The sequence below is a fragment of the Elgaria multicarinata genome, chromosome 3 (genome assembly GCF_023053635.1).
Source record: "Elgaria multicarinata webbii isolate HBS135686 ecotype San Diego chromosome 3, rElgMul1.1.pri, whole genome shotgun sequence".
Taxonomy (NCBI): Eukaryota; Metazoa; Chordata; class Lepidosauria; order Squamata; family Anguidae; genus Elgaria; species Elgaria multicarinata.
In genome coordinates this window covers 38729042-38751905 of record NC_086173.1, presented here as the reverse complement: position 1 = coordinate 38751905, position 22864 = coordinate 38729042, and the positions used below count along the sequence as shown (strand labels likewise).

The following is a 22864-nucleotide window of genomic DNA, read 5'->3' as shown; positions in this document are numbered from 1 at the left end:
TCTGCATGAGCAATTAAGGTGGGAAGGCCGTTTTTGCTGGTTCCCCTGTAGTGCTTGTGCCATCTCCTACAAGTGTTGTGGAAGCTCCCTCAACTAGCTTTGTACAGTATGTTTCCTCAAGTATTTTGGGAAAATTTCCTGTATAAACAACAAAGCTAAAAAAAGCAGCCCATGTTAATTTTTGGTCCAGATACACCACAAGTATTTGACCTGAAATATTTGACCAGCAAAGGGGGCGGACTGAAAGCAGAAGTAGTCATTTAAATGTTATAATATGTATAATTTTTTTATTGGGACACTTGTAAAAATATTAAAGACAATAGCATGTACTTCCCTTACATTGTTTAAATTAAAGGGGAGGAAAAGTACTGAAAGCTATTCAGATGTGGAGAGAATGATCCTATGGCCCCTTGACACCACTCCAACCTCAGAGCTGGGAATTGGAGCTCCAACCACCCCTCCCCGTCACAACCAGCAAGCAAAGAACTATACTAGCTGCCTCTCAGAGGTCGGGAAGTGATGTCAAGAGAGTGGGAAAAGTGGATGTTTCGGTGGGTGGAGAGGGGGAGGGGGAGGATACTGGAGAGGTCTGGATACACACTATCCTGAAGCTTCTCCAGCCTCCTTGGCTCTTCTGAGATGTATTCACCAGATGAGCAAAAAGCCTGTGTACTAAAAATGTAGGAAATGGAGACGAAGATCACTTCCACCACTCCTTCTGCCCTAACATAGGTTGACCATAAACCTCCAAATTTGGAGGCTTAAGATCATCGCAATAGGATTGTGACAATTTTAGCAAGACAAAGAACTGTGTATGATATGCTGACAACAGCCACTCACCTACAACTTTGACGCTGCCAAGCTTGCCTAGTACTGTATTTGCATTTAGCATCCAGTCATTGATACAAATGAACTTATGCAGTGGAAAATTTTCTGCCCCACATCACTGCCTTAAACCTTCAGAACAGTTTATAATTGGGGCACAAGTAAATAGGAAGGAGGAATAATTGAAAATTACTGTCTCCTTTCCTCCAGTGGGAGTATCCTGTGTGTGAAGTTCCACCCTTGGGAATCATAGAATAATAGAGTTGTAAGGGGCCTATAAGACCATCAAGTCCAACCCACTGCTCAATGCAGGAATCCAAAGCATCCCTGACAGATGGTTGTCCATCTGCCTCTTGGATGCCTCTAGTGAGGGAGAGCCCTGGATGTAACTCTGGATGCAAGTTTCTTCTATCAGATGCATTACTACAAAAGAATAGTGTAAGATAGACCCTATAGATGCATCCAATTCTGCCCTAGTGCAATCAAAGACTCTTGAAAAGGTGAGACAATAAAAAGAAATACCAGAGAGCTTTTTGGATTTAACTCTCCCCACAGCCTCATCCCGAAGTTAAGATTTGAGTTATTTTTAAAGCTTGCATCAGAGAGATATTAATTTTCCTCTCTTAGAAAGAGAGAATTTGTATATGGCAACTAACTGATTTATAAAAACAGCAGTTAAAAACCATCAGAAACCTATGTAGCTGCACCTCAAGCCAATTAAATGGCAAAAATATTAAATCAACAAACTTAGTACAAATTTGGCTCTAGCTGTATAAATTTGTTTAATGCAGATGTACTGCGAACAAGGTGAAAGTTTGCCTGCCCCATCAGCTCATAAATTAAATCAAGCTCAGGCTTTATTCAGGGATACAGCAACTAATGCAAGGGTGAAGAGTATATTTTAGGTGAGGGCTAAATTGGTCCCACAGGCCTTCGCGGGCCAGGTAATAATAATAATAATAATAATAATAATTAATAATAATAATTCTTACCCGCCTCTCCAATTGGATCGAGGCGGGGAACAACAGCAAGCATAAAATACATAAAATACCTATTAAAAATATAGTATACACTGTTTTAAAAACATCCTAAAAACATCCTAAAAGCATTAATAATAATAATGGCTTCAGTGGGCACAATACAGCCATACCCACTGGCATCATCACCCTGCCCATTTTGCCATTCTCTTTGATAAGACAGACATGGAGCAGTGCACAGGGGAATCCCTGCTGTTATCTCCAGTCACAGATAGGAGATAACAGTGGGGATTCTTCCAGTCGGTGGGGCTTAGAGATCAAGTCCTGTGCCCTGGAAGAATCCTAGGAGGCTCTGAAGGCCAGATGGGGAACTTCTGTGGTTCCCCATCCCTGCATTATTCAAATGTTTTTATCTGAAAGTTTTATACCCTCCTGGCATCAAACCCAGAGTAACTGAAACCCCTTTTGTCTCTTTGTCAACCATGGAAGCTATGCAGATGCAAAAACTTTTAAAGACCATTGAAAAGTGAAGCAATAAGAAAACGTAATTAATAATTTCAAAAATGAGGAGGAAACAAGATCAAAAAGCTTTGTATCTATATGGTAAAAATCCTCAGCGAGCTATTGGTGCCACATTTTATCACCATATTCAAACACTATTGGGTTAAAAACATATTTTCTCCAACATTATGTGAGTCTCGTGTCAGTAAATCCAAAGCCTGGGAAAGATCATGCTGAGTGATTTTTGTCCCATTTCACTAAGAATTCAAACATATTGTCAGCCATTTTGTTGGAGTGAAGACAAATAATAATTAAAAAAACACCGTAATTCATAATATCCAGACTGGATTTATTAAGCTGCAACAGGGATTCATAAATATATATCTATCAGTGTATTGATCTGATTGCCATGACTGAAAATGAATTCAGTCCAGCTTGTGTCTTAGATCAAAGTATATAAAAAGCATTTGATAAAAAAGAATAGATATAAAAAGCATTTAAATCCCATTGGTATTCTGTGTTTCCTAAATAGATACATAGTAATTGCTTAATTAGTAAAATTTATTTTGATACTAAAAATAGTGTTTATACTATCTAGGAGGATATACTTTTTGTTATGTATATTTTGGGCCTGACTCTGGATGACTCTGACCCTCCAGTTCTTGGATTGCTCATGTTCCTTGATAGTTTCCTCAAGCTTACAATATAAATGTTTAACGAGATAGTGACATATACTAAATTTGAATCATAGACATGCAGGGCACAGTGGGAAATTGAACTCAATTAGGGGAGGGCAAAATCTGGTCTGTGGGGGGTTGAGCACCCTTTGTGGGCCCTGATCCTTGCCCTCCTCAAACCCTGCCCCCTGGCGGGAGAGGAATCCCCATCAGAGGGTGAAAGGTGCAAAGTAGAATGTCTTACTTCTGATCAGAGATAAGTTAGGGAATTCCCTGCATCACTCAGCTGGGGCTCGCAGGAGCCGGCTCTTGTGGCTGGATGTGTCCCTGCCCCGCCGCCTGCATCCTGGGAAGGAGCAGCATGGCTTGGCCAAGTCCCTTTCCCTATCCCTCACACCTCGGTTGGGAAGTGAGCGAGGCAGGAAGCAGGAGCCCGACTCTAAATCAAACAATCTGTGCTTGATATCGAGACCTAACCAGCAAAAACTACTTTTGAGAGTTGAACACGTCAAGCTGTCTTCTACCAAGTCAGATCATTGGTCCATCTAGCCCAGCATTGTCTTTTCCAGGGGTAGGCATTTTTTTTTAGCTAGTGGGTATCTTTGGCAATTTGAGAAACTGTCGTGGGCACAAATACAAAATGGCTTCCTTGGGAGGCGCAGCTAGTTACAAGGGACAAGTAAGGGCGGGTGGGGGGAACCAGCACCTGATAGCCAGTATGAAGAAAAGCAATGTGTCCCTCATGTCGGTGAAAAAATTCTCTATTATTTACAGCTCAACTCGTTTCAGAGAATTAATCTCTCCTTCCTCAGGAGCTATAATCTATTCTGTAGCAATGAGATGTCTTTTTTTCTTAACTAGCATGCACAAACGAGCCTTCCAATTTTTGAGCCACAACGCACTGAACAACCCCTTTGAACTCACAGTTTCAGCATTGTTTTCTTTATTTCCTTCTTTTTCTTGGTGGCTGGGTCTGCTTCAGAGGACAGCATTCATCTGCAGCCACCCACTGTCTTCATTTTCTAAGAAGGTCTCTGAGCCCCATCACGCAGCCCAGAGGCATTTATGGGAAATGAAGATGGCAGTAGCTGGAGACCTGCATTTTACTTAGAAGTAATCCCAGCTGCCAGTAAGAAAATGTGTTAATATATTTTGAAGAAACGAGCAGAAGGGATAGGGTACTGGCAGGCACCAAGTAAGGTCTCCTGGGGCACATTGGTACCTGCGGGGACCACATAACTTACCCCAGCTCTATTCTGACTAGCAATGACTCTCCAGGGTCTCAGGCAGACTTTCCCATCCCAGCTTGCTGCTAAATACATTTAGCTGGGGATTGAACCTTCGACCTTCTGCATGCAATGCAAAGCATGGTGCTTTACCACTGAGTTCCTAGATTCCTTACAGGCTGCATCAGAAGGACATACAAATACACCTACGTGTTGGGCACTATGGTAAAAAAAAAAAGTAGGTATTTTAATTCACATCTTAATTCTTTGCTGTAATACAAAATCCTAAGAGCTAAGATGTGCAAAAACCTAAATACAATTTTGGATACCTCATCTGTGTTTGAAACAGTTGCACATGATATTGGTACCTAAAGTGTAGGAGCAGAACACAGGAGATGTTGCATTAAGATGTTCCTCATGGTTAACTTTTGCTACAACCGGGAAAGAAAAAATATCCCTACATTTGATATTTTTAGTAGATATTTTAATAGAGCAAATATCTATTTTTGCACTCAGAGAAAAATTGACTGCAGGATCAAGATGGATGCTTAATGTCCATTTGGACAAAGTATGAAGAGTGACCTTTAACCATACTGCTTGCAATCTAAATAGGAGGCAACTTAATGGAGATACTGAGACTATACATGAGCCTTGGACAAGAGATGCTTTCCGTGGCCTCCCCAATTTCTCTCTCCCCCCTTTGCCCACTTTAAAGGCCTCTTGTATTCTTCTGCTTTTGTTCTTATCTCATGTATCTTTTGTATTTATAAATAGAAGCAAATGCTGTACAATGAGTTGTACAAATCCATTAAAGCTCTGGAGCATTAGTTTTCCAGACCATATCTTTAACTCTCATAATGATACCTTCTCCAGGCAAAGTGAAAGAGCAACCTGGTTCGCATGATCAAAACAGCCCACCGTGGCTTAAACCACAGTGGGCTGTGATGCATGGTGGCTGGGATTTGGATATTCAGCGTCTGACCACAGCTTATTGTGTTGTGTGACCCCACAGATCATGGTTTATGCAAGGGTTGTTTAAACTTAACAAAATGGCCACCTGCATGCTCCGCTGCCCACTGCAGCAGACTCTTTGATTGGGCAAGCTGGCCCATACTCTCTCACTGCTTCAGAGTGCCTCCAGAGCTCAGCATATGGACTTGACTCATATTTTTAGTCAAATGCCTTTATTGTGCAAACTATAGGCAGATGAGCATTGCTTCAGGCTATAGACGTAAACTACATTCCACAATTAGGACCACATTTCACTATGGTTTAACATAATACAGAACTACATAAGCTATAGTTAGCTATCCTGGGGTACAGCAGTGTGGAATAGAGTTGCAATAAAATTATCACAGGCTGCTCTGAGTACCCCTTCGCAACCTGAGTGGGTTATGGAGTCCAGCCTTCAAGGTGATTCTTTCAAGGGCTGCAAGCCTTTTGGAACACCTCAGGACCCTATGTTGTTCCTCCTTTTTCAGCTGACATCTTACCCTTACTCCTTGCCCCTCTTCCTCCTTAGGATTCTGCATTACCACATATTCAAAGGGTCCTGGCTAGCCATCCTCCAGATGATTAGGATGCAGCTGGCCATCTTCCTCTTTATCAGTTATTCTGGCTGATTTCCTGCTCCTGCAACCTTGCCACCTTGAAAACACCTTCTCTCACCTTCCTGTCCTCATTTTACTCAAAATCTGTTCCTGTGCCTTTTTGGAGTGTGCCTGCAGAGATGCTAGGCCCAATCCCTACATAGCACGGCATCAGAAGTGAGACTCTCTCTTTCCCCAAGTGTGAGGCAAGGGGCAGGATCAGTGGCGACAAATTTCTTCTGGTTACTGAGATTGTCCAAAGTACCTAAACTGTTTACATTCGTCCCACCCTAGTCCAATTTAATGAATTTGTTGTCTTCTGCAAAACTGACTTAATTCTGAGTCTTGAAATATATTCTGAAATTTTGGTAAACTATTGAATTCTAAGTATAGTTCTGTCCTTCAATAATTGGACCAGGTTAGTTTTTTGTAGAGGACTTTCTAGAAAGAAAAACATTTAATTTTCTAGAGAGTTTTCTTAGATGTGCTTGGTGAGAACAGCAGAACATAACATCTTAGTAGAGGTGCTGTGATTTTCCCATCAGTACTCAAATAATAATTCAATGCATAATGATTTTTGGAACATCTTCACTGAAATCCCTTTTGTATAAGAATGCAATACTATATTGGAATGTATAACATGATTTAGGAAAACACTGAGTATGGGAAAAGGTTTGCGTGTGGTGGTAATAATAAAATTCATAAATAAGGCAGCAGGTCATTGTACAAATCACATTTGGAAGCAATTTCAAAATTCATTTTAGCAACTATTTATCTTAATTACTATTTTTAGAGCTTGGTATTAGCTAGTGTAAGGTGATTTTTTTAAAAAAAAATGGTTTTGGAAGTTTAGATATTTTAGTTATTCATATTTCCCCTCCCAAATACCTGTATATCTTTTATCCTCATCTTGTCTCATAAACCATTCTAATACTGTTGCAGAGAGGAAGATTTGGAGTGTGAGAAAGATAAGAAAATCTGGTACTATAGCACAAAACTCCAGCTGGCAGAATTAATTGAATGCCTTGACAAAGATTACTGGGAAGCTGATATCTGCAAAACTCTAGAAGAAATGCGTGAAGAAATTCATCGGCATATGGATATAACAGAAGACCTTACCAATAAAGCACGGGGGAGCAACAAAGCTTTTCTTGCTGCAGCAAATGGTAAGAATCTAGTTAACTCATCCTCACTTGATTATAACACATGATGGATTAGTAAACCTATTTTGAGTTCCTATCTCAGTCTTGAGTCCCAGTGAAGAAGGGTTTGTGAGAGAAAGGGCATGTCTGTTAAAATTAGGAAGGCCAAGTGCTGTTGGGTTCATATTGCAAAGTGTCTGTTCTTTGAGAGCATCGTCTAATGACACCAGATAGAAAGCACAGATTCTTTAGGTACGTTTGAGAAGGTTCCATTCAGCCTGTTAGCCCTTATAGATTGTTTGAGGCACCAGGCACCAGTCCAGAGCTCTTCCTGTTGCTGTTCCAAGAAAAGTACTAACCTTTGTACAAATACTTTTTAAAAGGGTAAACAAACGCTAGAAATGCCATATTAAATTTCAGAGTTTTCTAATGATCCATAGTTGCAGTGTAATGCCAAGTTCAAATGCTCTGTAGTCAGTCTTTCAAATAGTAGAGTTTCACTACATTGTCAACTAGAATAGTAGAAGCTCTTGGTCAGTGTCATACTCAAACTAACACACACATGATTCTGGGCTTGCTTTTCACGATCGCTAGATATGGAAATCTAGCAACTGAAGTAACCAAGAATGGAGTTACTTTTAGCTCAGATATTTATATCTACAAAACTAAAAGCTGGGTTCAGGTGAGGCAGGTAGCACCATTGCTGCCACTTTGCTCTGCTCTTCATGCATGCAACAACGAAAGCAGGAAACCTCAGTTGATCATAGCTTCCCATTATGTAGAAATCAGGAACTGTGTTTAATGACTTCCAAACAAGCCAGGATTCAGAAGTCAACTTTAACCGTAGTTTCCCAAATTGGATGTAACAGAAAGCTGTGGTTCTTCTTCGTGGTCTCTATGCATCACACATATGGGCTTTGCGCCTGCGCAGAGACCAGACCGGAACCTACTATAGCTGAGTGGAACGTTTTTGGCGGGAACCCCTCCCCCCACGCTACCGCGCATGTCCATGGGGTTCCCGCCCTTACCTCAGTTCTTCGTCGTCCGCCGTTGTGCATAGACCAGCTTAACCGAACCTCTAGCGTTTTTCTAGTTAACTTACTTATTCTTTTCTTTAAACCTGTTCATTCTTCAATCTTTCCTAATTCTTCTTACTTCTTTCTTATCTATATATAAAAAAAAAAAAAAAAAAAAAAATTTAATTGTAGATAGTTTTTCCCTCAGCGACTTCGGTCGCCTGAGGCCCGTATGGCAACGAAAGCCCCATTTAGGAAGTGTGTAAGGTGTGGGGCGAAACTTCCGCCGACGGACGGACACTCTCTTTGTCTCGTTTGTTTGGGAGAAGGACACGTTGTGGAGGCCTGCCACCACTGTATGTCGTTTACGAAACAAACAAGGAAACATAGAGCCGATAGACTTCGCTCTATATTGTGGGAAAAAGCTCTCAAGGCTACTGAGGCTCCCAGTATGGAAAAAACGGCAGTTGGTAAGTCCGTTACTGAAAAGACGGCAATCCGTAAGCCCGTTATCGACAAACCAGCAGACCGCGGCACTGAGGTGCAAGCCAGAGCTCATAGGGCACAGATACCCCTCACGCCTGGCCGGTCTTTGACGAGTTCTATGGCTAAGAAGATTTCAAAGAAAGCCAGAACTCCTAAACCTTCTTCGGAGCTGGAGAAGAAGAAGAAGAAGAAGAAAAAAAGGGACGCTGAAAAATCCACCTTAGCGTCACCTCGAGCGGCGGAGCCGGTTAGGAGTCATTCCACTCCTCCCATTGCTCCGACCGCGTCGATGTCGAGGCCTCCCTCGGCATCGAGATCTCAGTCGGTACCGATGGCCACGGTACCGACACGCCCACTCAGCCTTTCGGAGGGCGAACTAAGAGATTCCGCGTCAGCGGCTTCTTTCCAACAGCCTACAAGGCCTCAAACGTTGCAGGGATTAATCCCACTACAACCATCTCCAAGACTTACACCTCGTCGTGAATGGGACGGAGCTTCTAGATACTCCGATCCTCAGCCAAGATATGAAGACTATGAATGGGACCGATATCGTCCCCAGCGCTACTTTCCGGATCGACAGAGTCCCCGGGAAGGTTACTATGCGCAACCACCACCTATGACAAGGATGTGCCGATTGCCATTACCTGCATCGCCTGACCATCAGACATCGAGGGTGTCTACTCCTCGACACCGTATGCAACCTTCGGCATCGACCGAGGCAGTTCCCACGGTACCAACAGACCAACTTCAGTTACAAGTGGTTACGGTGTCTTCTCCTGAGCAAGACTACCCGTCAGACTCGGAATCGAGGGTGTCTGCAACTCCAACGATGCCCTCGCCGGAGGATGAGGTTCACGAGAACGACCCTTCCTCTCCGTCGGACGATATGGTCAGGTTCTCTGACCATATGCTTAGGATGTCACAGGCATTAGGACTAGATATCCATCAAACGGATGAATCGGTTGTGGATCCCATTTATGATGTGTTCCAAACTACTACCAATCAAAGACTGGCTATCCCCATTCCACATGCATTAAAGCAAACTGCCCAAGAGTCTTGGAAGACACCTGCTGTGACTCAGGCTACATCTAAGAGATTAGAGACTCTTTATCGAGTCCAGGAGGAAGGCGCAAAATTTTTGGTTCAACATCCAAAGCCTAACTCCATAGTGGTTGAGTCAGCCCAAGGACAATCTCAAAAGGCACATTCGGCGCCGGTGGATAGGGAAGGGAGGAAATTAGACCAGACTGGCAGAAGGATTTATTCCTCTTCTTCCCTAGGCATTAGAGCGTCATCATACGAAGCAACGATGGCGAGGTACCAGCTTTTCTTATGGGAAAAGATGGGTTCATTATGCGAACACCTTCCGGAGGACAAGAAGGAACTGGCGAGGGTGTTTCAAAATGAGGCTTCAGCCATCGCCAGGCAGCAGTTATCCACGGCTCGACACCAAGTGGACTGCCATTCGAAGTCCATGATGGGCGCAATATCTCTAAGGAGACACGCGTGGCTCAGATCGGCTAATCTGAGCCATGAGACCAAGTGGAGGATAGAAAGTATGCCATTCGATGGCGAGGGACTTTTTCATTCTAACACCGATGAAACACTGGATTCCATCTACAAAGCCAGAACAACGGCTAAGAAGATGGGATTCACTGCTCCTCCACCTCAGTACAAGCCAAAGAGATGGATGAGACCGTCATTGCAACAGCACCAGCAGTACCGGCCTCAGTACCAGCCTCAACCTCGGCAGCAGCAACAGCAGTTGCAAAGGAAGAGGCCATACCAGGGCCGATATCAACAAGACAAGAGGCAACCTGACTTTTCTAAAAAGCAGCGTGTTTGACTCTTCGGCCCCAGATCCACCCCCTTTTGCGAACCGCCTAGCACCCCGTTACCATCTATGGGAGTCAATTACAACAGACTCCTGGGTGCTCACTATCATCAACTCGGGCTATGCCATCGAGCTCGATGCCCTTCCTCCTTTTTCCGGCGTGAAAGTAACGACTCCATCCTCTCCTCTGCTGCTCGAGGTACAGACCTTGCTATCGAAGGGAGCCATCTCTCCTGTACCCGCAAAGGAACTCAATCAAGGATTTTTTTCTCGTTACTTCACGGTCCCGAAAAAAGATGGAGGTCTTCGACCGATCATGGACTTAAGACAACTGAACAAGTTCATCACCCCGAGGAAGTTCCGTATGACAACGGTCGCTTCAATTCTACAGCTTCTACAAAAAGGCGTTTGGTTCGCAGTAGTGGATCTGAAGGATGCGTACTTCCATATCTCCATCAGGAAGTCGCATCAAGCTTACCTTCGGTTTTCGATCGGTACATCCCAGTACCAATTCACCGTTCTTCCGTTCGGGTTGGCCACGGCGCCGAGGGTCTTCACCAAAGTCATGGCGGTGGTATGCGCCCACCTAAGGCAGAAAGGCATTTACGTTTATCCATACCTGGACGATTGGCTCCTCGTAGCAGACAACAGCGAGGCGCTCCAGTCGGATATACTAACCACCCTCAACCTATTGGACTCGTTGGGGCTTTGGGTGAACCACGAAAAGTCCATTTTGACCCCACAGCAGAGGTTGGACTTCATAGGAGTAACCCTATCCTCTCGAGACGGAAGAGCATACTTACCTTCAACCAGGGCGAACACTTTGCAGCAGTTAGCCATCGACATCGAGAGCCGGCGGAAGGTATCGGCTTGGACAGTTCAGAGACTATTAGGCCTGATGGCAGCCACTACGGCGGTCATCAGGTTTGCAAGACTCAGAATGAGGGTATTGCAGGCCTGGTTTTTAAGAACTTTCGATCTCAGGCTCAATGCTCGACGAACTTACCTTTCGTTACCGAAGCAAGTCAGGGCATCGCTGAAATGGTGGTTCTCGATGTCGACTCTTCTCGAAGGCGTTCCATTCCAACAACAGGCGCCTTCGGTAACGATCACGACGGATGCATCTTTAGAAGGATGGGGAGCTCATTGCAACTCCCTTACTGCTCAAGGTCGTTGGCCTCGAGCCCAGAGAGAACAGCACATCAATCACCTCGAACTCATGGCTGTAGAAAATGCAATAAGAGCATTTGCACAGTTGATCGAGGGCAAGAATGTCTTGATCGCGACGGACAATACTACCGTGGTGGCATACATCAACAGGCAGGGTGGAACAAGATCACACCCTCTGAACCGGTCTGCACTCAGGATATGGAACTGGTGCATAAAGAGAAGGACTTACCTGACGGCGATTCATGTAGCCGGCAAGGACAACGTTATTGCGGACTCCCTCAGCAGGTCCTTCCCTGTCGACCACGAGTGGGAACTCGACGCCGAGGTGCGGGAAAGCCTTTTTCTATACTGGGGCCACCCTTCTGTCGATGTCTTCGCTACCGAAGACAACGCAATTTGCGCCAAGTATTGCAGCAGGGCAGGAAGAGGAAAGCACTCTCTAGGAGACGCCTTCACAAGGACTTGGAGAAGAAATCTCCTGTACATGTTTCCTCCCTTCCCACTATTGACAAGGGTGCTAGCCAAGATCCAGAGGGACAACTCCAACTGCATCCTGATCACGCCGTGGTGGCCTCGACAGACGTGGTTCTCTCACGCTCTTCGGTTATCGAAGGGGAATTACATCAGGCTCCCGTCGACACCGAAGCTCCTGTCTCGACACCAGGGCAAGGTTCGACACGCAGATCTGTCGACCCTCAAGTTGACTGCATGGAGGATAACAGCCACTCCTCCTCTGGGATCAGAGTTTTGACTGTGGACCACATTATATTAGCAGCACTAAAGCCTTCCACAAGAAAGGCTTATGCGGCAAAGTGGCAAAGATTTCAGAACTTTGCTTCAAAAGATGGTCAAATACCAGAATCTTGCCATTTGTCTTTCATCCTCAATTATTTATTGACACTCTTCCAGCAAGGACTTAAGCTCGCATCCATCAGGGTTCACCTTGCTGCGATTACATCTTTTCACCAAGGTATGGATGGGTTTACACCTTTTACCCATCCAACAACCAAGAAATTTCTGAAAGGTCTGAAGAACACGATACCGACTGCGAAGAGTATCGTGCCACCATGGAGCCTGTCAGTTGTGCTGCAAGCACTGACACGCAAACCCTTCGAGCCTATGGCGTCGACAGACCTTAGGCTACTTACTTTAAAGACTGTCTTTCTAGTAGCCATTACATCGGCAAGACGGGCAAGTGAGCTTAGAGCTCTTAGGATAGATGTCCCGTACACTATCTTTCATAAGGATAAGGTTGTGCTACGCACAGATCCAGCCTTCCTACCTAAGGTAGTGTCTACTTTTCATCTGTCCCAGCATATTACTTTGCCTGCCTTCTTCCCTAATCCAACTACACCTCTTGAGTCTTCCTTGCACACTCTCGATGTAAGAAGGGCTCTTGCTTTTTACAAAGACAGGACAGAGACATTTAGAAAAACAAAGCAATTGTTTATTTGTTATGGTGAGCCTTCTAAGGGACTCCCTGTCTCTTGCCAGCGGTTGTCACGCTGGATAGTGGAGACGATTGAATTGGCCTACTCTATCTCTAAATTAGAGTTAGTGAAACCTGTGACAGCTCATTCCACCAGAGCTGTTTCAACATCGGTGGCTTTCACCAGAGGTGTTCCACTGACTGAAGTCTGTAAAGCCGCAACGTGGTCCACTCCATCCACGTTTGTCAAGCACTACAGTTTGGACACCCGTGCGAGGCAGGACTGCTCATTTGGGAGGACAGTGCTTTCGGAGATCTTCAGATGATGCACCAACCCACCTCCAAAGGTATGTCAGCTTGCTACTCGCCCATATGTGTGATGCATAGAGACCACGAAGAAGAAATGCAGGTTGCTTACCTGTAACTGTAGTTCTTCGAGTGGTCATCTATGCATTCACACAACCCACCCACCATCCCCACTTGGTGGTGCGAGACTTATAAATGACACTGTTTTATTGTGGAATGTACTTTACTTTATTTACACTCATGTTTATGGGGGCACAACGTCGGACTCCTGTAAACTGAGGTAAGGGCGGGAACCCCATGGACATGCGCGGTAGCGTGGGGGGAGGGGTTCCCGCCAAAAACGTTCCACTCAGCTATAGTAGGTTCCGGTCTGGTCTCTGCGCAGGCGCAAAGCCCATATGTGTGAATGCATAGATGACCACTCGAAGAACTACAGTTACAGGTAAGCAACCTGCATTTAACTTTGGCTGCCTGGCTTGTTTCCCCACTTATGTGAAGGGAGAAGCAGAACAGCAGCAAAGGGCTGTGTAAGTATACAGAACTCTTGAGTTTTTGTTTTCTTAAGCTAGGATTTGATTATCTACATGCAGCCAATGTGTGTGATGATTTTACTTTTGCATTGTAAGGACCCAATAACTTTTTGTAAACATAATTTTTGAAACTTTGTAGCACAAAAAACAATATTGTGTTCAGATACGATGTATATGCTGGAGTTAATGCAAATGGAGAATATGCATAAACACTTAATATCATGGGGAATGTGTACATTTTAGTGTCATAGAATCATAGAATAGTAAAGTTGGAAGGGTCCTATAAGGCCATCAAGTCCAACCACCTGCTCAATGCAGGAATGCACCTTAAAGCATCCCTGACAGATGGCTGTCCGGCTGTATCTTGAATGCCTCTTGAGAGCCCACTATCTCCCTAGGTAATTGGTTCCATTGTCATACTGCTCTAACAGTCAGGAAGTGTCCTGAAAAGGGATTTGTGCACATTCAGTCAGTATGCCTAATCTGAGAGTTTTCATTTCTTGACAACATTTTATACATTGCCTGCAGATGATAGTAGCATAAGCAGGAAATGTTGTATATTGATATCATTTGAGACTATGCATGTTGTCTGTGCCAACAATTTGAATTTATCTCAGGGATTTCACACCTCGTTCATTCAATATGAATATATTTTTAACAAATCAGAATCACTTCCATGTCAAAACAAAACAGGGAACAAAAGGCAAAACAATATGGCTTGGACCCAAACGTCCAAGGCACATCTGCATGCTGTGTGTGTGTATTTAGGGAGTTGATATTTTCCCCACCTGTTTGCAATCCCCCCGCAGCCAGTGAGGTGGGAACTTTCTAGGGTAGAGTTGAGTAAAATCCATCATGACGTTTGATTGACAGTTCCACTGCCATCTCTTGTCCCCCAGTCCTCCTGATAGTATCCCATCAGCCATTGGGAAAAGTCAACTCAACGCAACGGAAAACTCCTTGTAGCCCTCTGCACAAGACACAATACAATGGTTGTGCAGGAACTCTCCTCTGCACAGTGTGGATATTCAGCGTGGAGTGTTTTCGGGCGGGGGGGATCCATCGTGAGGTGGAGTTTTCCCTCCAGACAATACATTTCTCAATGGCAGTGTAAAATCTCCACCATGGAGTTTTAAAACCACTGTTGAGAAATGTGTTGTCTGAACTGAGCCACACTGTGCTCATATTCATTTGTGGAGCACTTTGCTTTAGAAAAGCATAGCTGATACTTCTAGCCAATGATTATGACCGCTTTGCTGTTTCCCTCAAACCTTAACTGTGTGGAACTGCACTTTCAGTTCTAACATACCTTTCAGGAGCAATTGAAAAATGGTACCAAGCAAAGAGCTTCAGTTTTCCAAGTGATACCTAGCTGTTAGCATTGTTGATCTTCAGCAGACATGATCACATCACTTCTGCTCTGACTAACAGCTGGTACATAAGACCTTACTGTATTACTGATGTTACTCAGAAGAAATATAGATTATGATATTATCTCCCTCTTTTTTTCTTTTTCTTTTCTTGATTCTCCAAGCACTTAGCTGGGCAACTTAGCTGTGTGTTTTTTAATATACAGGGTACATGTGACTGTTCATCCATACCCTTTTTCTGTATCAAGGCCACTAGATAAAACATGCTTGACTAGTTACACTCAAGTGCTATAGGCATTTCCACATTCCTGTAGCGAACAGCATTTTGCTTTCGTCATGGTCATAGGTACAATTTCCATTCCACCTTCTTTGGCATGTGTGTCATATTCTGTTTCATTCAGTTCCTCTTCTCTCTGACCACTTGTAGATCACTTTCCACTTCATACTTACCAAGAGCCTGTGAGGGGATCGATGATCTATTTTGGTCTCTTTCCAGACATAGCCTCATATATGCTTTGTTTGATTCCCCACTGGTGATCAGTTCTTCATGAACTGCAAAATTTCAACCAATTTGACATTTTTATAGTTGGATTGTAGCCAAGTGTTCATTCACTGCCTTGATTTGCACTCTCAACAAAGTCTTGACCTGGGCTGTGGCAAGTTTTGCCATGAACTATTTTCAAATCATTCTATATTGCTGTTACGTCCTCTACCACTTTGTTGGGAAATGTATGCTCATTGTCACTCTGCAAGACACTATAGACTTGGATACATGATCCTGATCTGCAAGAATAAATTTATATTCTCCATTATCTGGATTTTGCATGTCTACTAAATCAATCTGACTAAGTGAATTCATTCTGAAAAGTTCATTGGTTTCACTACCAGATGTTTCTTGGGAGCTGAGGTCTTTTGGTGGTATGGTACACCAATTTCAGCAGTAATTGAGTTTTTTAATAGTTAGGAATAAAAATGCAGAAAATAATATTTTGTCATGCTCTACACCGACAGGGCTTGCCATATGGTCCTTCAAGGCCCTATTCAATTTTTAAATGTTGAGCTTAATGTCTTTTCTCCTTTTTTTTTTTTTTGCTTTAGATGAAATTCTGGAAGCAGTCAGAGCCAGAAAGGGGGAAATACTGGAGGATAAAAGCTCACTAGCTGATGAAACAGAGAAGGAAAAAGCTAGTGTTGAAAATAAAGACAGCACAGATACTGATAATGGCAAAGAAGAACTTTCAAATCAGCAGCCTGATGTAAACAAAGAAATGCCACCAGAGGAAAGTTCTGAAAAAGGAAGAAAGGAAGGTAAAGATGATACAATTGCCAAGTTAATATACTTGTTGCAATAGTATTCACTCTTACAGATTTTTTTAAGTGTTTAATATTTTATTTTTATTTGTTCATTTTTTCTGATTTACATAGACGTTTTCTTACTGTAGCATCAGCTGTTATTCCCCTGTGAGGCTACAGAATGGAGTGTATGCAGTTTTCACAAACTTAATTTCTGAATGGTTAGAATTAGCCATCTTTATAAGCCAGTTTTAAAAATATCTCTAAAGCTTTGTTGTGCCTTCTACTGTAGAGCCAACAGACGCTGGGGATAAAGGTAACTCTATGACATCGCCTGTTGGAGGCAACATCACAAACCCTTCTTCAGGAGAGATTAATATTTCTGAAGGGAAGAACTCAGAGGGGTGTGAGTCGGAAATCCTTGATGATAACGAGGCAGACAAGAATTTGGCATTGGAGGCCCTCAAAGATGTCTCAGGTACAGAGGGCACTGTATAAACGCCTCTGTAATTTAGAGGATAATAATAGTTTTGTAAATGATTGTCAACTAAAACCATTTACAATGTGTGCCATTCATGCTGCTTGCTTACAGGACCATTTCCTCATTGTGTCTGAACTTACCTTTTCATATTGATATTTCAGTGCCTTCTGACTTCAGGATTTTTATTTATTATTTTAAACTGTGTCTGAGGTAATGCCAAGGACCTAAAATAGTTATCTTTTGCAGATGAAACAACAAAGACAGTTCCTAGCCTGAACGTTGCTTCATCTGCTGAAGCACTCTTGTCTGATCCAGAAAACAGCAGTAGCAATGAAATAAATTCTATGCAGAGTGAATCTATGAAGACTTCTGATGATGTGGAAAATACTGAAGGAGGATCCCAGAGCTCAGAGGAGCTAGGTAAAAATAAAACAGTCTGTCACTAGGATATGCTGGATTGCTAGTCTTTATTTTTAAATTGCACAATTTCTATGTTTTCACAAATAACTGTATTTATTTGCTTTTTTTGTATATCACCTGTTTAAATGGTTGTGTGTGTTTTTAAAAGGGGATAAAGCTAGTAGTGAAAGAAGTGAATCTCCAAACACTGGAAGAGGCACCCCGGGTTCAACGCGAATGGTCACCAGGTTACGAAATCCGGATAGCAAACTCAGCCAGCTGAAAAGTCAGCAGGTTGCTGCTGCAGCGCATGAAGCAAATAAGTTATTTAAAGAAGGCAAAGAGGTTTGTGTTAGTTTTGAAAATAATTACTTCAGAAGCACTCTTGCTCTAGAAGTGGCAAATGTAGGTTGTTATCTGCGATTTTAGTGGGAGACACCGGTGTGATTCTATACATGTCTACTCGGAAGTAAGTGTCATTGAGTTCAATGGAGCTTACTCCTAGGATAAGGCTATCAATGACTGCTAGTCATGATTGTTCTATGTTGCTTCCATTATCAGAGGCAGTCTGTCTAAGTGGCTAGTAGGAGGAGGGCTTTCTCCACTGTGGCACCCCGGTTGTGGAATGAGTTCCCCAGGGAGGTCCGCCTGGCGCCTACACTGTACTCTTTTCGTCGCCAGCTGAAGACCTTTTTATTCTCTCAGTATTTTAACACTTAATTTTAACTTAAATTTAAATTTTACTGTTCTAACTCTGTATTTTAATCTTATATCAATTTTGCTGTGTGGTTTTATCCTGGTTATGCTTTTTATACTGTATTTTGTATTTGTGTTTTCAACCTGTTGGTTGTTTTATGGGTTTAGTTTTTGTGAACCACCCAGAAAGCTTCGGCTATTGGGTGGTATAAAAATGTAATGAATAAATAAATGGGAACATGAGCAGGGGGGTGCTCTTACACTCAGGTCCTACTTGTGGGTTTTCCATAGGCATCTGGTTGGCCACTGTGTGAGTGCAATGCTGGACTAGATAGGCCTTTGGTCTGATCCAGCAGGGGTCTTCTTATGTTCTGTTGCACCAGATATTTTTTTTTGTTAAACATGCAAAACGTAAAAATATTACTGCTAATGTCAATAATCATGACTCGACTTCGATTGCTTTGGCAATTGAAACAGAGTGTACAAAAAGAAGACTAACACATTTATTATGGCATCTGTTTTACAGGCAGAGCCCACGTTATAAGATGTATGCCTGTACAGTTTAATAGATGTAATTGATAATTCTAAGTATTGCACCTCCTAAAGATAGCAGGGCTTCAGCTCTTGATTAAAATAAGGCTCAACCATATAAATTTTAATAAATGTGTGTATGTTTTGTTTTGACTTCAATAAGGTCCTTGTGGTTAATTCCCAAGGGGAAATCTCCCGATTAAACACCAAGAAAGAAATAGTGATGAAAGGAAGCATCAACAATTATTTCAAGCTAGGCCAAGAAGGGAAGTATCGTGTCTACCATAATCAATATGCCACCAATTCCTTCGCTTTGAACAAGCATCAGCACCGGGAAGACCACGACAAGAGACGACACCTCTCCCACAAGTTTTGCCTCAGCCCTGCTGGAGAGTTCAAATGGAATGGTTCTGTCCATGGGTCAAAGGTTCTCACGATATCCACTCTGAGGCTGACAATCATCCAGCTAGAGAACAACATCCCATCCTCGTTCCTTCACCCCAACTGGGCTTCACACAGGTAAAGACATCTGTGGTTTTCATAGCTTTATTATTTATACAGTACGATCCATGTGCATAGTGCTTTAGAGTATAGGTGGACAGGTTCCTGCCCCAAGGAGCAAACCATTGAAAATTCAATGGAGGGGAAAGGGAAGCAGAGGTGAACAGGGAAGCAGTTTGTAGTTATTTCTGTTGTATGTGCTTAGGCTTAGCTAGAGGCTGAGTTGTAGTAGAGCGTGGAACTAGGATAATGTGCCAAAGGCTTTGTGGAAATGGTGGATTTTTAGGAGGGATTTGGAAAAAGAAATGTGGCATTTTATTTTAAACTTGATGTCGTCACTTTAGTGCTACTATGACTATTTTTATCACCAGTATATTCTGCAGTCAGGGGAGATAGCTGACTGTACATGACCAACTTAAAACTTCTGATATTTTTGTTAAATGTAGGTCTAATTGGATCAAGGCAGTTCAGATGTGTAGCAAACCTAGAGAATTTGCATTGGCTTTGGCTATATTGGAATGTGCAATTAAACCGGTCGTCATGCTGCCAATCTGGAGGGAGTCCTTGGGACATACCAGGTAAGATGTCTTTTTCATAGAAGTTAACCCCTTTTCAGTTCAACGATAGAGTACTTTGAAAATGCTAGGAAAACTTTGTGCTTTAAATGGTCTTGTTAAATGTACCTGTAGTACAGCTGAACAGAAGAAATAACATGTTCCGTTATGTTTATCTTTTGATTAGGTTACGGAGAATGACAGCTATTGAAAGAGAAGAAAAGGAGAAGGTGAAAAAAAAGGAGAGAAAACAAGAGGAAGAAGAAACCATGCAACAAGCAACATGGGTGAAATATACATTTCCTATCAAACACCAGGTATGGTTTTTGCATAGCAGTCATCTTTTTTTAAAAAAGAAAACTGAATCTGTTCTACAGATTGCTGCTCCTCCTTGATTGAATTTTAACGGCTGCGTTTTTAAAAACATGTAGGTTAAATAGTACAATAGTAGGATAAATGAAAAGCGAGAACTTTACTCTTACTTGAGTCTTGGGCTGTTGCTGTACCTAGATAGCACTCTATGATGGATTGCCATCTTGCTCAGCTGATGGGAATATTTTTCCCCCAGGAATCTTTGATATTGGATGTAGTAGGATGGGTTTATATACCCCAATTCCAGCTGTAAAGCAAATCCCAGGCAGATCAAGATCCCACGTTACTCCACTGCAACGAAAATAATTTTCTCTGCCTGACCAAAAAAATCCCAAACCAACTGTCATTTGACCACAGCCGCCTCTAGACATCTGAGGGGAAACTCTGGATAAGCCCTTCTAAAGCCATTGTCCCCAAGATGCACCCTTATCTTCTCCCCCAGTGTACTCTGTGCAGAGACCGCCTTCCTGGGAATACAGTTGGGCTTCGCAAACTTACATCTCCAAAAGTCTTTCTTTCTCCCTTCTAGTTTGATAAGCATGGAACTAGATGGGCAATGGGTAGCTGGAAAGTTCACAACTCCAAGCAGGTTTGAATTTTTAAAAGGATAACTTAGGTCGTGGAATTACTAATACCTCAAAAAAGTTAATTGAGAACTAGACTTCTATTTGCAGCTTCTGAGGAAAGAGAAAAATGGAACTATGGAATCCTGATTCTCAACTGAAGGCTCAAGCAAGTTAGTCGCTTTCCCAAATGAAGAGATCACCTTCCATTTATCTGTCCTTACCAGACTCCTCCCCTTTAATTACAGTCAGATTAGTTATTTGGAGTCTTTCTGTAGACTCTAGCCTCTTTTCTCTTCTGGATAGAACCATTGATTAACAATAAGCTGAGACTCTGTTCAGATGACACACTAAGCCACGGTGGCTTAACGTTTTGAGCTAAACCTTATGGCTTAGTGTGTCATGTGAACCATTCCTAAACATGGTGGCTACATAACCACAATCTAAACATGCTCACTAACCATTTGCAGCAAAAGGGTTAGCAGCCTAACCATGGCTTAGAGTGTTGTCTGAACAGGCCCTGTGAGGTTTTGTCTATTAACAGGAATTTGTCTTACCCTCAGCTGATTTCATAGCAACCTGGCCAACTTTGAAGTGCTTGTTTCAACCAACTTGAGAGTACAAGCAGAGTACAAATTGAGGATTTCCAAAAGAAACAAATAAATTTTATAAAGATCATCCTGGATAAGGTCACAAAATAGTGACACCCTTGGCATAATTAAATCAAACAAAGACAGGAATAAGGACACCTATGCTCCTGAAAGCACTTGACTCCTCCCAAGGTGCATGGTCCCCCAGTAAATCATTTAATAGGGTTATTTTGAACACCTGTCATGATGAGCTTTGTGTGTGCGTAGCGAATGGTGGTGCAGAATTACTTCCATGAAGGGTTCTCTGAGTTTGTTGTTCCTTAGAGGGAAAGGTTACCATAGAACCAGACTTGGCCTGATTTCTTGGTAGTGGAAAGGTTTAGTGAGAGAGAGTCCCCGCCATCTAGCTTGCCTTGACTTCAAGTGCACCTGAGCTTCCAGGCAGGTGGGACAGAGATGGCTCATTCAGGGTTCCTTTGTATCTATTGAAGCAGAGTCACAAGCTGCAAAGAGTGACTGTCTCCATCCCCACCTTCCCATGATGACTTCAGGTGTAGCTACAAAACTAGTTTTCCTGCTTAAATGTGGTTTGATGCCTAAGGTGACATACCTGGGGATAATCAGGCAGGGGACATATATTCTGAGCTAGTAAATTAACAACAGTGCATCTTGTTTACAGGTGAGGCTTTATGATGTAAAATGCGACTAAATTCCATAAAAACTGGCAGTATCTTCGGAGACTTCCACAAATGTGCAGCATGAAATTAGTGAAGATTTCCCATAATGCCTAATTGTGACATTTTAAAATCCTGCTCCCAATATGATTTAATTCCTGCCTACTATCTAACAGTCTCATCTCATTGCATTCTAGTAGTGAACTTGGGTAGTTGGGGGCCTATCAGTTTGAAAGGGAAATGGGGCCAGGGCCAAATCTACACCAAGCAGAATATAACATTTTGAAAGTAGTTTGAAAATGGTATATGGAATGTGTCATGGACCCCAACAGTTGTGAGTGCACTTCAATATCTTTATAAAGCAGTAGTGTAGATCCCGCTCAGATATAGAAATTTGTAAATTGAAAGTAAAACCAACCAACCACACCCCACACTCCCCAAATGGCCTGGCAGGGAACATTTCAGGATGTATGGAATCTTGAAGTGTCTATTGTACTTTGTGCTTTAAAAAAAAACTTGTCTCCCTACATTATACAGAGATTTTTTTTTTGGGAAAAGGAGTCTCCAGATGCCCCATCCCTATTATACAGCTATAAAATGCATGGGTTCCAGAGCTATACACTGTAGGGGAAGGCCTCAGCTGAGTGAAAAAGAAATGAGTAGTCACTTTGCTTTCTGCTTTCCTCAAACCGCCACCCAGAAGCCTGGCAAGACTCCCAAGGCTCCTGTTCCAGGTTGACTGAAGGGAACTTGCAATTGCACAATTGTTGAAGTCCATTTACTCTGGAGTCAGCTATGGGAGACTGAGTTCAGTCAAAATATGTTTTTAATGAAAATATTTAGGGAGAATGTTTATATTTGAAATGCTCTGGAAATTTTTTGAAAACCAGATTGGTGATCTGCCCTGCACCCGTTAATCTTGCCTTCTCTTCAGTGTGTTGGGTAGGGTTGCCCCCTTTCTGGTTGCATTGCTGGTCTTGGCAGAAACAAATATTCCAGTGGTGTGCACAATCGTTCCCAGTTGTGTATTATAGCCTAAATGTGGAGTAGTTCCTTGTAGCATTTCTTTAAAAGCCATATTTTATTTGTGGATAGTACTGTAATTTTATTTAAGTGTTTTCAGTAAACTTGT

At 42.7% G+C, this 22864-nt stretch overlaps 1 protein-coding gene across 4 annotated transcripts in view; it reads left to right on the top strand.

The window, feature by feature from the left end:
* Positions 1 to 22864, top strand: part of BPTF (bromodomain PHD finger transcription factor) — an 83661-nt gene that overhangs the window by 19532 nt on the left and 41265 nt on the right. For all 4 annotated transcript variants that reach the window (XM_063120029.1, XM_063120025.1, XM_063120028.1 and 1 more), the window contains exons 3-10: positions 6738 to 6961; positions 16177 to 16386; positions 16664 to 16849; positions 17099 to 17272; positions 17421 to 17596; positions 18642 to 18997; positions 19426 to 19557; positions 19721 to 19850. In XM_063120029.1, coding sequence (XP_062976099.1) covers positions 6738 to 6961; positions 16177 to 16386; positions 16664 to 16849; positions 17099 to 17272; positions 17421 to 17596; positions 18642 to 18997; positions 19426 to 19557; positions 19721 to 19850 — 1588 coding nt within the window. The remainder of the gene's footprint in view (positions 1 to 6737; positions 6962 to 16176; positions 16387 to 16663; positions 16850 to 17098; positions 17273 to 17420; positions 17597 to 18641; positions 18998 to 19425; positions 19558 to 19720; positions 19851 to 22864) is intronic.